The 17,120-nt window shown below is 42.8% G+C and overlaps 1 protein-coding gene across 1 annotated transcript; it reads right to left on the reverse strand.

The window, feature by feature from the left end:
• Positions 1 to 174: 174 nt before the first annotated feature.
• Positions 175 to 13,722, reverse strand: LOC121954867. The gene has a single exon (XM_042502603.1). It carries the CDS (start codon positions 13,412 to 13,414, stop codon positions 896 to 898), a length of 12,519 nt encoding a protein of 4,172 aa, XP_042358537.1. The 5' UTR covers positions 13,415 to 13,722; the 3' UTR covers positions 175 to 895.
• Positions 13,723 to 17,120: the final 3,398 nt, after the last annotated feature.

The raw sequence follows: 17,120 nt of genomic DNA on the forward strand, positions 1-17,120 counted from the left end.
CACTCAGTAAAAAGACTCTTCATTTTGAGTCATTCAGACCCAGGGTTGATCTCAAGAGTGAGAACAGGATGACAGTGGCAGTAATATTATATTGTTATTACAGCCTTCTGAGTGGTAAAATGAAATCAGCCTGGAGCAGCAATGTTTTAGATTTCCTTTTTTATTTATTTATAATCTTTACAGTGTGATTTTGAAAGACAGTCATTGTGGTGAGAAGTTATTTGCTTGAATTAAGTTTGTTTTTATTGCCTGAAAAAGTCCATGTCACACTACTCTGTTTCACAGCAACACAGAAACATTCTCACAAACTTCTTAAAAATGGACTAGTTTATGAAATTAAACCTTAAAAACAGCAACGACCACATCACCATGTTTTCACTTTGACACAGTGGTTGAATACACAAACTATGCTTTACACTGTCTGATTGACTTTGTGGGTTTAACAATATTTCATGCATCACAAAATGCCACAATTACGATTTCTCCAACAAGAAAAAAGGATGAAAACTTAAGCAGGCCTGTCAGTGTTCATAGCAGAAACCAGTGTTTCTCCAAACAACTAAACACTATTAACGCACTGTTGCTGTTCGATGTATAATAACATACTTCTCAGTTTAGAATGCAGTGGGGTACTAATCATACTGTATACACAAGAAAAATATTTTAGCTTCTCACATTCAAAAGTCAAATGGAATGGTGAACTTCTCTGTAACACAAAAAAATAGCTCAACAATGAATCTCCAAAATAAACAGCAGCAATTTAACAGCATCTCAAGGGGAGTTATTAAAACTACAAACCAAAAACATTCTGGTACTATTTTCGGTCATTTACAAACACTTTACAACACTTTATTTAGCTAATTGTCTATTTAACCCATTTGACCAATCTTTGTTCTCACCAGTCAGACACCTCCATAAAGTCCTCCAGTTCACCCATTGTTATTATATCACGGGACTGATATCCTGAGTGGGCTGAGTTATCATTTTCACAAATGGAGCTTCCTGCAAGCTGGCTGTTTGTGTCACACTCTGGGAACGACTCATATGGGCCATGTGTGTTGTAAACTGTGTTATATGTTTTGTCTTTATCATTAACTGTGTCCATGTATGGAGTCTTCTCTGGGCTGTAGCGACGCCCTTCAGAGTTCTGTCCCATTTCGGGGGCTGGATATCCGTAGCTGTGGCTTTCCCGGACAGGTTGGTGGTCCTGGTGGAGAGTCACAGGGGCGGGTGACATCTGGTGGGAGGTGATAGCAGGTTGGTAGCCTTGGGGATAACCGTGGTTGCCTTGATAAAGCACAAAAGGCTTGCCAGCTGGAGATGCCTGGGACTGTTGTTGAAGCTTGACCTGCATTTGGGGTTGCAGCTGAGATTGTGGGTACGTCTGCTGTGGCTGGGGTCGGGAGGTGCTCTGGCCAGACTCGCGCACATTCAGTTGAACATACTTTCCCGTTTCTGGGTCAAAGAAAGTCTTTGTTTTCACCTGAACAGGCACGTCTACCACGAAATACTGACCAGAGCCGAGGTCTTGCAGCACCTTGCGCTGAGTCAGTGGGTAGGACTGGGGATAGCTTGACTCTACATGGTACTGTGTCACTGGAGCTGGGTGGTTGGCATGATGGAGAGTGGGAGAAGAGGGAACATGAGCAACTATCTTAGGAGCAGCACTGTGGGAAGCAGCATTAGGCGGGCAAACAGGAAGGGTAACAGGGGCAGTAGCATGAGGTGAAGCAACTGCAAGGGAGATAGGACCAGTGGCATGAGGGGAAGCATAGATAGAGCTGTGAGAAGATTGATGCTCTGTGTGTGACGAAGGCAAGCTAGACCCCAATGTTGGAGCGTGAGCAAGGGAGACAGGTGAGGAAAAATGGGGGGAAGCCACAGCTTGGCGGCTGGAGGAGCGTACCTCAGTAGAGGAGGAGGAGGCAGAAGGGACTTCTTGAAGAGATTTCTCAACCCCAGCGTGGCTGTTTGCTGCAGTTTTGGACAACTCCTTCTTGATTCTTCGAGAAGTCAACCTTTGTGCTCTGCGTAAGGCTTTCTCACTCTTTGGGGGAACAGTCGGAGGCTTGCCCAAAGAACGGGAGACATCACTGCTGAAGCTACAGGCTGATTCTGGCCTCTCATAGTCGTATAGACCTCGTACATCCGCCAGGTCTGCTGTACTGGTGGCAAAACTCTCCACATCCTCGGACATGTTGCTGATAACAGAGCGGGAGTCGTCTTCATCCAGAGCGATGCTCCTCCTGGAGTAAGGCCTGTGCTGTGGAAAAGGGGTTGAGTAATCCTGGGATGAATATGCCGGCTGAAAAGTGGAGGATTCTTTGATGGCAGCAAGTCTGTTTAACCCTGTGTCGAGATGCACAGGAGTTCCAGCACTGCGTCTCATTATCTCTTGTTCCTCCTCTCCTCTCTCTGCGCCCCTCTCCATGGGTGAACCCACTCGGAAATCCTCTCCAAAGTTCTTATGGAAACGTGGTTTGACTGACTTGGTGAAAGAGGAACCTCTGATGGTGTTATCCTTCACCCTGAACATTGAGGGCTTGACTCCCAGAGCAGGAGAGGAGGTGTTGGAGCGGGGCAGAGATGGAGCTGGAGATGCAGGAGCATGTGGTCGATATGGCCTTGTGTAGGATCCTGTGTCTTCAGTTGATCCAAGCCCTGATGAATTGTGTCTTTGTTGGGAAGGTAAAGAGGAGCTCAGTTGTCTTTCTCTGGGTTTCCTCTCTGATTCTGTTGAAGTGATGGCATAATACTGGAGGGCATCTATGCCCTGTGCTTCTCCTTTTTGCTCCTCCAACTGAGTGGCTTTCTCTTTTTCTCTGTGATTTGCTAACTTTTCTTCTTCTTCTCTCTTGTTATTCCTGATATCATCCTCCCTTTGAGCTGTTATGTGTCCTTGTGCTACTCTCTTCTCCTCCTCTTTCAGTTCAGCTTGACTCTCCTGAAGGAGTCTGGTCCTCTCATCTCTGGTTTGTCTTTCTTCTGTTTGTTTTACAACTGTTTTCTCTTTTGCAGCTGCTCTCCTCGTCTCCTCCCCTCTCTGAGTTCTCATCCATTCTTCCTTTTTATGTCTCTGCTCTTTAATCTTCTGCTCCTGGATCTGTTTGATCCTCTCCTCCTCTGAAATTTGAGCAGCTTTCTCCTCCTCTTTTTGCATTCTCCTCTTTTTCTCTGTTAGTATGTTCTCCTCAATCTGTTTTGCTCGCCTTTGCTCCTCAATCAGAGTGGCCCTCCTTTCCATCTTCTCTTGAGCTGCTCTTCTTTGCTGCTCCTCTTGTGCAGCTCTCCTTTGCTGCTCCTCTTGTGCAGCTCTCCTCTGCTGCTCCTCTTGTGCAGCTCTCCTTTGCTGCTCCTCTTGTGCAGCTCTCCTCTGCTTCTTCTCTTGTGCAGCTCTCCTTTCCTGCTCCTCTTGTGCAGCTCTCCTCTGTTGCTCCTCTTTAGCAGCTCTCTCCTTCTCTTGTTGTTTGACCATCCGCCTCTCTTCATTCGCTTTTATCCGCTCTTCCTCCTCCCTTAGTTTTGCTCTATGCTCCTCCTCAATCTTTATTCTCCTCTTCTCCTCAGTTTCCTGCATTTTCCTTTCTTCTTCTCTGTGCTTTGCTCTCAGCTCCTCTTCTTTTTGAGCAGCTCTTTCTTCTTCTGCTCTTCTTTCTACTTCTCTCTGTTTTTCCCGCCTCTCCCTGATTTTCAAAGCAATGGTCTCTCGCTCTCTGGCTCTCCTCTCCTCTTCTCTCTGAGAGGCTCTCCTCTCTTCCTCAGCCAGAGAAGCTCTATTCTCCTCTAATATACGTTTTACTCGCATGTCTTCTGCTCTTTTCTCCTCTTCTGTCCCAGATACTTGTTCTTCTTCCAACTGTTTGGCTCTACTCTGTTTTACTTTGGTTTCTTCATGCTGACTTGCAATCCTTTCTTGTCTCAGTTGTTCTGTTCTCTCTTCCCTGATCTTAGTCACTGTGCTTTCCTTGATGTTGTGCATTTGTCCCAAAAGCTTTTCGTGTGGATTGAAATCATCAAGTGGCTTTACAGAAGAGCTTCTCGGTCTGTTGATTGCAGAGAACGACGTTGTTGCTTGCAAGGAAGTATTGTTTGGCTGAAGAATACTTTGTTCCTCTTGATGAACTCTTTCGGTGTCAGCCACTTGTTCTCCATATCGCTGGTTCTTAAGATGAGTTGTTAACGACTCGTTTCTTTCTTGGAGATGTTGTGCATGCTTTGTCCCAGTATCTAATACACCTTTGTTGGATTTGGCATCTAATATCATTTTCTCTTGTCTTTCTTTGTCTCCCAGCTTGAACATACCTGTCCTCTGGTGTTCTTTCTCTGTAATGGGAAACACTATGGGTTTGGGTTCTTTGTTCACTTTTGCAGGGACCTCTGTCTTGGTTGGCAAACTTTTCTCTTTCACAGTGAGGTCTTGTGGGTCAGCAGCAAATACTGGGCGTCTGCTGTGACGACTCTGAATAAGTGGAAAGAACCCCTCCTTCTTGTTGGGTGGGAATTCCTGAATTGTGTTTGTCTCGTCATCTGAAACGATTACTTTTAACCTGGCGTAGTCGGCAATTGCTGATATCTCAGGGATTGTGGATACCCTTTCTTTTGGTTTTGGTTTAACTTCAGCTTTTTCTTTAATTGTGGTCTCCCTTGTTGAGCGTGAATTTCTGTCTTTCTGTCCTTCCCTTGCTGATATACTGGAATGGTTCTCTGTGTGATGTTTCCTGATAAGAATAGCCTGATCATCCGTCTTTTCATTTTTATTACTCTGTCTCTCTGTGGGACCATCACTCTGTTTTGAAGAACGATTATCCTCTGTTTCCCTGTTTTTTCTTTTCATGTTCTCATCTTTAACCCCCACTGAACTTGATTCCAGTGTTTTCCTTATACTTTCATCCAAAACAAAGACTTCATGTTTTCCTTCATTGCATGAATCATTGCTGATGATAACTGCCTTGTTGGATAGTAATCCTGGACGTTCCCTTCCCTTTGATCCAGCATCTGATGTGTCGACAACATTTGTGTGATTGTGTGGTTCATTATTTGCTTCAGCTACCCCTTGCACTTGAAAGTAATCCCCCTCTATTGGTGGAATCTTTGATTCATCCTCTGATTTCTCACTTTTATTTCCTTTTTCAGACTTTCCATTTTGAGTATTCTCACTTGTTGCGTTTATGCTGCTCTCTTGATTACTGATTTTCAGTGAATTGGACAGTTTTCTCATAGTGGACAACATGTCTTGTACTCCCAATTTGTCTTCCAATCTGTCTTCCATCTGCTTCTCACTGCTTGCTGAAGTTTCAAGATTGTTTAAAGTGTTTACTTTTTCTTCGCAGCTAGATGATGCAATTTGCTTATTTTCATTTGCTGCAGCTAAATCAGAAGGGACAGTGGTGACATGATGTTTTCCCATCATGTTGTCCTTCTCTGTTACTGCTGGAACTACTCTGATGGCAATGCCGCCTATATGCACTTCACCATCCTCTTGATTATTTTCTCCTATGTGTGTCTCCTTATACTGATGTTTTGGAGATGTTTTGGAGATGTTTTGTGTGTTTTCATTCTCACTTAAATGGCTGGATGGACTGGTTTTGTTAAATGGCTTTGGTGGTGTTACGTTACATCCCTTTTCTTCCACTGGGGGAGCACTCTTGCCATCAACGTCCCTGGTTTTGGATGGATTTATCATAGTTGTAACATTTTCTTTCACTGATGGCTGGCTTTCATGATTAACATCAGCTCGGTTTGAATTATTTGTGCAGTTGATTGCTGTGTCCACCACTTTAACCATAAAGTTCTCATTGGTATGCGCTGCTGAACCTTTTTCTGGATTTTTCTCTTCAGTATTACTTTTGACTTCGTCTTTCTTTATTCTCTTTGCTGAGTTTTCTTTTGGCACTTCATTTGTACCGTCTTTTGTTTCACTTGATATTATGTCCTGTTTGTAGAGAAGGGGTTTAGTTTCAGCCAGCACTTTATTTTTAGCACGTACAGTGATGGTGGGGGACACACCTTTTTCAGCCAGTGGCTCTTGGGGTTGTGTTACCCTTTGGGGTCTTGCATTTATAGAACAACTCTCCTGTTTGCGATTAATCCTTTTCACAGTGACATTCTCAGACATATTTTTCTGTGTTGTCTCTAGCACTGAAGTTTGTTGCATATTTTCAGGATGATCATTCATACAAACTTTAGTTTGATCTTCCTTCACTGTAGGATGAGTGTTTTCTATGTCTCTGTTCTCCAGCTTTGAAGACACATTTCCTTTGCTTAATTCCAAACCTGAGCTGGGGTGGCATTTATCTGGCTCTGAATTACCGTTTTCCCTCTCTTTTACATTCATTTGTTCTAGAGCACTGTTATTCCTCTGACCATTGTCCACAGATGGCTTTCTTTTTTGTACAGTTACCATTATTCCCATGATCTGCAAGCTGTCATCAGCTATTGGGGTTTCCTTCTGGCCAAAGACAAGATTTAATGAAGGTGCCGAGTCTTCATGAACTGCTTCATGTTTATTCTCAACCTTTTCCGTCATCATTTGTATGGAGCTTTCAGCTTCAACCAGAGCCCGAACTTGTGATGGATCATCTTTCTTCTTGTTGAGGTGGTCACTGTTTACTGCAGGATTGCCTTTAAGTCTCTCTTTATGTTTTCCAGAGTTTTCTCCATAATTTTCTTCCTGTTTGTCTTTCATGTTCTTGGTTGCCTGCTCTTTAATTTGTATTGGCGACTTAATTCCTGATTGACTGTCTTTCTTTTGATTTTCTGCCATTTCATCTTTGCTCACTGTAAAACTTCGTGTCTGTTTTGTTTCTCTTTGTTTTGTTGCTTTTGGCACGTTGTCTTCACTCTTCATTGATTGTTTATGCTCTTGTTTCTGTGAGTGGTCTTCGAAGTGACTGGTGGTTGGTGCAGGCTTGGCTTGTATTGCAGCAGAGCTGGGAGGTGAAACAGAATTGACTGGTTCCATCTGTATTCCTGAAGGCTCCATATGATGCTTTGGTGTAATTTTAGTGGACATTGTGCTTTCATGCTTTTTAGTCATTTCCTGTGATGGCGGCCTCTGCCGTATATTGCTACTCTGACTACCTGCTAACATCTTGGAAGAATTTTTTAATATAAACCCATCTCGTACAGCAAAGCCCTTTTCTTTAATAGCTGAAATCTCTTTTTCGGCATGAGCTTTAATCTTGGAAGTTAGAATCTCCTGCTTGGTCTGAGCTCTCTCTTTATGGGACAGTGCTTTGTGAGGGGTAAAATGATCTTTACCTGGACCTACACTGTGCTCGGATGACTTGGATTTTCTCTCAAGGAGGGGTGGTTTGGTTAATTCAGAATCTCTTTGCTGTGAAACACCAATGTGTTTCAGAGGATCACATTTTTCCAACTTTTCAATGCTGTCATCCTTCCCTTTACTGGAAACAGGGTCACTATTTGCTCTTTTATAGACATTGGTAGATAAATCAGTAACACCAGATAATTTGAATTCTTTGGAAGACTCACTGTAAACATACTGACTTTCTGTCACCTCATCAGATTTAAAGCTGCCTACATCCTCCTTATTTCCTGTGTCTACTGTTGCTAATTTGCTTGCAGGGCCAAATATTTCATTACTTGTTATATCAACTTTGTCAAAAGCTGGTGTTTCATTGGCATCATTTGTAGAAACATTTCCTGCAGCTGACCTTTTGTTTCTCTTTGGTGAAGTTGTACCAATAAAACCATATTTCTCTCTAAGACGTTCATAATCATCAGCCCCTCGGTTAGCCTGATCCACACTTTGACTGCTGACAGCAACTGAGTCCTCCCTCTGTTTACTGATTTGCATTGCCTGGTCTTGATCTTTGTACTCTTCATTTTTAGTGGCATTTACCTTTATAGAAACATCTGTTTTATCTTCTTTTGTGAGTGCTGTATTCCTGACTCTCTCTTTTTGCTCTCCTCTCATTTTCTCCTTTATTTTAGCCAGTTCTGCTTTAGCTTTAGCTAACTCAGTCTTAACTCGCTCAACTTTATCTGGTTCACTTCTAACCTGCTGTGTCATTGTTAGTTTTACTGGGGGATTAGCCTTCTCCAACATGTCCTCTGTTTTTGCTAGCTCTGCTTTAGCTAACATCACTTTAGTTTGTTCTGACCTTGTCTGTTCTGCCTTTCTCTCTTCTAACTTACTTATCTGTCTTGTAAGGTGCTTTTCATTTACCTGAACTGCTTCAACTGAACCTGCCTGATCCTTCTCTTGTTTAACATCCTCACTTTGATTGTGGTTTGCCTTGAACTTTCCAACTTCTGCTACATTAGCTTTCTCCTGTTCTGCTTTGGCTTGTTGCTTTTGTATCTGCTCTAACTTTGCTTGTTCTGCTTTTCGACGATCTGCTTCAGCTTGTTCGGCTTTTCTGCGCTCCGCTTCAGCTTGTTCTGCTTTTCTGCGCTCTGCCTCAGCTTGTTCGGCTTTTTTACGCTCAGCTTCAGCTTGTTCTGCTTTTCGGCGCTCCGCCTCAGCTTGTTCGGCTTTTCGGCGCTCCGCCTCAGCTTGTTCGGCTTTTCGGCGCTCCGCCTCGGCTTTTCGGCGCTCCGCCTCAGCTTGTTCGGCTTGTTTACGCTCAGCTTCAGCTTGTTCTGCTTTTCGGCGCTCCGCCTCAGCTTGTTCGGCTTTTCTGCGCTCCGCCTCAGCTTGTTCAGCTTTTTTACGCTCAGCTTCAGCTTGTTCGGCTTTTCTGCGCTCCGCCTCAGCTTGTTCGGCTTGTTTACGCTCAGCTTCAGCTTGTTCGGCTTGTTTACGCTCAGCTTCAGCTTGTTCTGCTTTTCGGCGCTCCGCCTCAGCTTGTTCGGCTTTTCTGCGCTCCGCCTCAGCTTGTTCGGCTTTTTTACGCTCAGCTTCAGCTTGTTCGGCTTTTCTGCGCTCCGCCTCAGCTTGTTCGGCTTGTTTACGCTCAGCTTCAGCTTGTTCGGCTTGTTTACGCTCTGCCTCAGCTTGTTCGGCTTTTTTACGCTCAGCTTCAGCTTGTTCTGCTTTTCTGCGCTCCGCCTCAGCTTGTTCTGCTTTTCGACGATCTGCTTCAGCTTGTTTGGCTTTTCGGTGCTCCGCCTCAGCTTGTTCGGCTTTTCTGCGCTCTGCCTCAGCTTGTTCGGCTTTTCGGCGCTCCGCCTCAGCTTGTTCGGCTTGTTTACGCTCTGCTTCAGCTTGTTCGGCTTTTCGGCGTTCCGCCTCAGCTTGTTCGGCTTTTTTACGCTCAGCTTCAGCTTGTTCGGCTTTTCGGCGCTCCGCCTCAGCTTGTTCGGCTTGTTTACGCTCAGCTTCAGCTTGTTCGGCTTTTTTACGCTCAGCTTCAGCTTGTTTGGCTTTTCGGCGCTCCGCCTCAGCTTGTTCTGCTTTTCTGCGCTCCGCCTCAGCTTGTTCTGCTTTTCTGCGCTCCGCCTCAGCTTGTTCGGCTTTTCGGCGCTCCGCCTCAGCTTCTTCGGCTTGTTTACGCTCAGCTTCAGCTTGCTCGGCTCGTTTACGCTCAGCTTCAGCTTGTTCGGCTTTTTGGCGCTCCGCCTCAGCTTCTTCGGCTTGTTTACGCTCAGCTTCAGCTTGCTCGGCTCGTTTACGCTCAGCTTCAGCTTGTTCGGCTTTTCGGCGCTCCGCCTCAGCTTCTTCGGCTTGTTTACGCTCAGCTTCAGCTTGTTCGGCTTTTCTACGCTCTGCTTCAGTTTGGAGTGCCTTAGCTTGTTGCTCTTGTATCTGCTTTAGTTTAGCTTGTTCTGCTTTTCTATGCTCTGCCTCAGCTTGTTCTGCTTTAACCCTTTGTGCTCTGATTTGTTCTGACTCCATCCGCTCCCTCTCAACATGTTTTGCTCTAACCTGTTCTTCCTCAGTTTGCTGTGCTGTGATCCTTTCTCTTCTGATCTGTTTGGTTTTAACTTGCTCTTTTCTTGCCTGTGCAGCCTGCTTGCTCTCTGCCAGTTCAGTTTTTATGTGTTCTGCTTTTAGCTTCTCTGCGTCTGCTTGTTTTGCTTTGACCTGCTGACCCTGCTCCTCTCTCAAATGTTCGGCTCCTGCTTCCTCTATAATATGTCCTCTCTGCTCTTCTCTACCCTCCTGCACTTTGCTTTGCTCTACTTTTGTCTGTTCCTCTTTAACATGCTCTTGTTTTTGTCTGGACTGTTCTGTCTGTTTGTCTTTTCTTTTCTCCTCTTTAATGTGTTCGGCCTGGTTTACTCTTTTGTGTGCTGTTAGTTCTGCTTTGGCCTGCTCTGCTTTGACTGTCTCTGAACCAGTCTGCCCTGCTAAAATTAACCCAGCCAGCTCCGCTTTGGGCTGCTGCATTTGAGCCCAGTACTGAGCCTCTGCCAGCTCTGCTTGGGCGTGTTGTGCTGTCATGTGCCCTGCCATGGCCTGTTCAGTCTTGACCTCAGCAGACTGTCTGTCTTTCACCTGGTTTCCCATTGTAGGGGCAGCATTATGGAGGCTGGATAATGGATTTTCCTGCATATTATATTCAAACTGCGGTTTAACTTGTATTTGCTGGAGACTTTGCATTTCATAGCCCTTTGACATAGGAGTATATTGTTTTCTCTGACCTGTTTCTTGCGTGATCATACTTTTGTCTTTATCAGAATACATTTGCTGGTTTCCGTATTCTTGATCAGAATATATGTTATAATTATGTGTCAAATAATTATTATCTTTCATGTCATTTTCCTCACTGAGTCCATAATACTGTTGGAGTTCATATTTGTCAAAAGCTTCGAGTTGCTGTTGTCCATAATTTTCTGTCATGTCCTTAGTAAATGGAGCATATTGTGGCAATTGATTTGACATGTTAGGATTGACCACGGCAGCTGTTTTATGAGAAAATGTCTCAACACCAAAACTCTCCCTCGACTCTATTTTCTCAAGTTCTTCAAGTTCACAATGCTGATTTTCTCCTCTGTATGTATCTCTCTGTGAATTTATTTCCTCTATCATAGCTGCTCTTTGGTAAGCCTGTGCATGTTGGTCTTTTTCCACTAAGGCCGTTACCTCTTGTTTCCATGGAGAGACAGCAGCTTTCAGACTGAGATTTTCTGGGTCTTGGCTGTTTGTCTGTCTCCACCTATCCTGTGAAGACACATTACTGTAATCATGTTTGTTGTCGTTGAGCTGCTGATATCTATCCACCTTTGTGAATTCCCCTCCCGCTGTTTCATTAAAATGTTGCTCAGCATTTGCCTTACTTATTAAATATTCTCTGGGTTGATTGTTGTCAGCATATAACTGCGGTGTCTCTGTTGCTGTGTAAGATGGGCTAAGCCTGTATGCGTCTCCTCCCAGAGTCTCTGCATTATCGATCATGCCTTGATTATAGGGAGTAAATGACGATAAGTCTTCATGGAAATTCTGTCCATCAGCCAACTGATTGCTGGTGCAATTTTCAGGTATGAAGCCAGTGAACCCAGGGTGATGAGCCATCTCACTTTGAATCTGAGCTGTCTGGTAATCACTTGTGTATTCTGAATATTGGCCTGTATTTGCAGGTTGGAAATTTTGTGTTGTAAATGACAATCCAGGATTTTTGTACTGGTTTACATACTGATGTGAGGCTGTCCTGTTTGTTTCCTCTGCCTGGAGAAATTGAAAGTCCAGATCTGGGAAATCAGGGATGTCTATTACAGTGTCTCTTGGCTCCTGGACAGGGGGATGTTTGTTTTTCTCCGGAGTCTCCAAGCCTTTGAATTTGGTGGGGCTGTAGGTGCTTTTTACTCTTTTCCTGTTGTCTTTGAGATTGAAGAGTAGGCTGGTGGCTCTGGATTTGTAGCTGGACATCCTAACATCAGGAGTGGCTCCCCTGCTTTCTGCTCGCACTGGAGCATGTTCCACAGGTTGAGGGGAAGCTGAATATTGCCGGACCTCTGATGTCTCTGCTTCTTGATTTGCATAGACTAAAGGTGTGAGCAGATGGCTGATGTTGAAGGGAGTGGTGCTTGTGTTGCTGGTGACAACATTTGGTGCTTCTGTTTTTGCATTGTTCCCATAGGGAATCAAATTATTATTGCTACAAAATACTCCTTGTTGATTTGCTGTCATCCCTGTTACGATATCTTGCTCTGTCATCATTTTGAGTTTTTGCTGAAGGGCTTTGACGGAGCTGATGGTGTCCTGGACACGTCGAGACATATCGCTGCTAGGTGATGCAGTTGACGGTCGCTGGGATGGGAGTCGGTTGGTTCCCAGGCTCTGTGTCTGCATCCTGTGGGGGTAATGGCCTGTCAACTCTGACTCACAACGTTTCTCCACAGCTGAGGCTTTCTTCCGCATTGTGGATGTTGAGGTCGAGCGTGGAAGAGTGGGGGGAACCACAGGCGCCAAGTTATTCCTTGGGTGTCTATAACCCCTCTCCTCAAACCTGTAAGGACCCTGTGGTTGGGCCTCCAGTGAGAGCTCCTTGTACATTGGTGTCTCATACCATTTAGGGAACTCTGAACAGTGCATGAATCCCGAGACTTCTCCTTGTTGAAAGGGAAACCTGTTATGATCCCTCCACACCTTGAAGGGACTAAACTCACTGTGTATAAAGAAGTTAGAGTTACAGTTGACCTGTGCAGACATGCTGTGTTTACTGTGGGAAGATCTCATAAAAGAGGACGCAGAATTCATGTGTGCTACTGCTGCTACGTCAGAGGAGTAGAAGTTGTTGTCTTGGGATGAGAACGGGCCAGCTGAGGGGAAATAACCACTGTTTAAGTTCTGGTGGTAAGATGTAGAGAACTCAGAAAGTTCTCTCTGGATACTCATCAGAGCTGATTTGTCCCAGCTTGTGTCATCATTCCATTCTCTGAGTTTACCATCCATGCCTGCTCCATCCCTTTGTCCCTCAGAGTTAAATGCTCTGATCAGTGAAGAAACTCTGGAGCGGCTTCTGCGTTGCTGCGAACTCAACTCTGTGGCTCCATTGCTGAAGAAGGACATCTGTTCTTCCCTCAGAGCTTTCTCCTTTTGAGAAGTTTCCACAAAGGATTGCTGGAATGTGGCTGAAATCCTCCCCTGTGTCCTTTCCCCATAAACCTCCCACTGTGGATCTCTCTGGATCTCGGCCCCATACATTCCTCCATGGATCCAGTCCTGTCCATACTGCTGCATCCTGAGGCTGAAGCTCTCATGTGCAGCTCTCTTAAGTTCCTCCCTTTCTCTGTCCCCTCCGTCTCCATCATGGCCACTGTGGGTAAAGGCCAGCTGTCTGTCTCTTTGGATGCAGGGAGAAGACGAACACAGGTCTGAGTCATTGTAAACAGCCTCATCTCCAATGCAGAGACTCCTGAATGCTCGATCTGTCAGATTGCTGACCTCACGGTCAGTCTCATCAAGAAAGGACCCACCGCTGGAGGTGTCGCTATAGCCTCCATCGCTATGCTTTCGATGCCCGCCGCTCTTTCGGCCTGAGCGACGCTTCTCAACTGAGGTCATGATGCAGGGTCACTTGCACAGGACTCTGTTCTCAGTTGTTCAGTCATTCATGCAATCACAGACCTCAAAATTATACACTCTGCCTGCTGCTGGAGCTACAGGACCCAGAGTTTGAGACCATTTGTCAGGATTTTCTACAGGGAGTAACTCCTAAGGCATGGTGCCTTTTAGTTGGCCTCTGTCCAAAGATATCCTGGAATTTGTTCTTTTCCTGCAGAAGTAAAAAGGGGAGAATTAGCCTGAACCTGCACATGCTCTCAAATCTAGGCAGTAATTATAATGTGTACTCAATATTCAAATATGCTCAGAATGCCCCACATGCCATTAGTATATAAAAGTGCACTGCAGTTATGTGTGTGGTTTGTCCAAGTGTTGATGCCGTACCCCAGAAGCTCAACTGTTCTGGATTAGTGCAACAAATATATAAAACACTGCACTGTCTCTCTTTTTTGATACTGTCAAATGTATTAAAAAGTGGATAACTACAATGTAATGTAATGTGTTATGTAGACTATTTCACTTAGTAGTATTAATATATCATAAAATGCTGTAAAACGGGGTATCAAAAATCATAAAAAATCATAGTATGCCAGAAAAATTCAGACAAAGTTATAATATAGCATGCCAAAAAAGTCATAGTATAGCATATAAAAAATCATAGTATTGCATGTCAAAAAAAGTCCTAGTATAACATGTAAAAAAAAGTCATGGTATTGCTTGTCATAAAAAAGTCAGTGTTGTATGTCATTTAAAAAAATTATAAAAATGTCACAGAATATCATGTTAAATAATTCATAGTATAGTATGTCATAAAAAGTCTTAGAACAACAGGTCATAAAAAATTCTTATTATTGCATTTAATACAAATGTAATTAAAAGTTATAGTATAGTATGTCATAAAAGGCATGAATCATACGCCTGTTACATAAAATGGTGCTCCGCTATCAAAACTATGAGAACCCGTGATCTAAGATTTTCTTTTGTTGTTTCAATTTGCTCTTTACATGTCAAGTTTAAAAAAAAAACATTTCCCTGAGGAATTCACCTCAGACCACCCTTGGGTCGCAGAAGGTGATAATTGAAAATGGTCCCCCTGAATGTTTAATTGGTGACTGCGGCCCTGGCTTACATTACCATTCATCTTACAAGAAAGACTTTTATAATAGTGTTTGCATGATGTGTGTGATGTATTTCAATCTCGATCCAAAGCCTATAACATATACAACATGTTTTTTTCTGACGTGAGATCATTTTAAAAGTTGGTGCTTTAATTGTGGTGCTTATTTTATGATCGCTGGCTTTGATAAGGAGCTTTTTCGCTTTGCATTAAGCAACAATGTACTGTATGTTGTTCTCAGAACAGCCCTGTAAATCCATCTACTCAAATCACTATGACCTTCACAGACATGTTGTGAATAAAACTACACTGTTGCTAGGCACAGTATAGGCAGCCTCACGTGAGTTATTTTGGGAAACCAGGACGCACCCGCACAAACTTAGACGACCACACACACAGACACACTCACACACATTTCTTTTATTGGTGATTATGATCACCTTGGAGTTAAAAGCTACACACTGACACTGGTTTACCAATAGTTAGAGGTTAAAACTATACCTAACTTAAAATGTGATGTCTTAATATTGATAAAAGATTAGGCACGTCAAACTATCAGGTCAGACTTTCATCAAACTGTTTGAGTTAAAGAGTCAAAAAGTCTGTTTAGGATCAGTCAGCTGTAAAATTATATTGGAAACTAATCTCGTAGTGAAACCCCTTTGGTTTTACTACAGTACAGAGAGCAGGTGGAAAGCAGTTAGAATATCCTTACGTAGAAGTGCAACTAAATCGAGATATCAGAGGTAAAATTAGAAAGTTTATTGCTGAAATAAGTACATAATCCACCATCTAAAATGTTTCAATGTGACATTTAAGTTATTGACCAACTGTTTAAAGGTCTAGTGTGTAGAATTTAGCGCAGCTGATGTTGCAGATTACAACTAGTCTTTGGCTTCTTCCGTGTTTGAAGCGTGCAGGAGAACTACGGGAGCCAAGACAAAAACACAAATTGCCCTATCTAAAGCCAGTGTTTGATTTGTTTGTTCTGAGCTACTGTATGATGGTGCGAATGACAGACTCCATGGAGGAGGATCTGCTCTGTTAATGTAGATTTAAATGGGTCATTCTAAGGTAACAGAAACACATCAATTCTTATTTTCTGGTGATTATACACTAAAGAAAACATACTTATTGTATTATATTCAATTTCTGCCAATATATCCTCTTAAATCTTTAAATAAAAAGTGTATCAGTTAGCTGAGCTTCTGAATTACTGGAGTTAGTTAATGGCGATTTCTGTGCAAATCTTTTTTTTCATTAATAAATCTGTGTTTTCTTATCCTAATGGGAGGCAGCCAAGGCCATGTGAGTGCTGTGACATATTTGTATCTGTTGACGCAATAGCTTTTCCTAGCCTTGATACTCTCACTCATCACCCGTAAGCTGGTAGTTGTTATTGCAGGGCTTTCATAAATGTTCTTGTATAATAAACTGTATTTAAAATTTAAAAATGATATAGAGCAAAAACATACTTAAAAGATAATTCTCACGCTTTAAAATAATGCTCAGCAGTTATAAAATAAAATTTTCCTTCCAATCTACGGCTGTCTTACAGCTGTCTTATCATACACTCCCCCTGTTGTCCCATGCATTTTATACAAAAAAAATTTGCAAATTTAGATGCAACAAGGTGACATCATGGGTATGTTTTGGTTAAATTTACTGCAGCTGCCAGGCAGCCGTCACCTTGCTCAGAATATCCAGTAGCTCATTAATATCTTCTGACCTGGAGGTCGTCCATCTCTAATGCATCTACAGAACAACTTAACACTGCACTGCCATACTGCTAGAATAAGTCACTATCAAATTTAACTCTTGCAAAAATTAAAGGAAGTTTAAAATGTCATGCAACCATTCTTTTAAAGAAAAGACAACAGCAATTATGTAAGGACATGTCTTTTTTTAAGCATTAAGAAAACATCAAGACACAAGAATTCACAAACATCAGAAAGCAGCATCCAAAAATCATGTACAGTTAATGGGCCTGACCCCAATTTGAGCTTGTTTCTGCAAAACTGATCTCATGTCAACTGTCAGGGTGATTTCTGTTCAGTTCTTGCAGGTTTATTTTTGTCCAGTGACGGGCCTCCAACTCTAAAACCTGACACCAAAGAGGCCTCATTTTCAGAAGGACTGTGGTCCAAACCAAGACAGAAAAAAGCAAATCTGAGGGCAGAAAGGATGTGACTAAATGTTTATAAATGTCAGCAACTGTCAGTGGAATAAAGTAAAATTCTGCCAGCCAATACTTTTAGTTAATTGGTCTTTTCTTTCCTTATGTTTTATTTATCTGCTTAAAAACACCCACTCTTACACTAAAATTAAACAAAATGACACTGCATACATGTGTGAAAGGTTGAGTATGTTTACTTTTTAAACTGTTCTCCGGGGCTTTTAAATAAATATATGTATACAGTATGTATGTATGTATGTATGTATGTATGTATGTATATATATATATATATATTTCATTTATTTTTTTTAAGTTTCCAGACTTCAACATATACAAGAATGTAGAGTGAGTTCTTGTCTTACCTTCCAGTTTTATAATCCATAATATGGGCCTTATTGTAACTCCTCAAAAAC

Source organism: Plectropomus leopardus, chromosome 15 (genome assembly GCF_008729295.1).
Source record: "Plectropomus leopardus isolate mb chromosome 15, YSFRI_Pleo_2.0, whole genome shotgun sequence".
NCBI lineage: Eukaryota > Metazoa > Chordata > Actinopteri > Perciformes > Serranidae > Plectropomus > Plectropomus leopardus.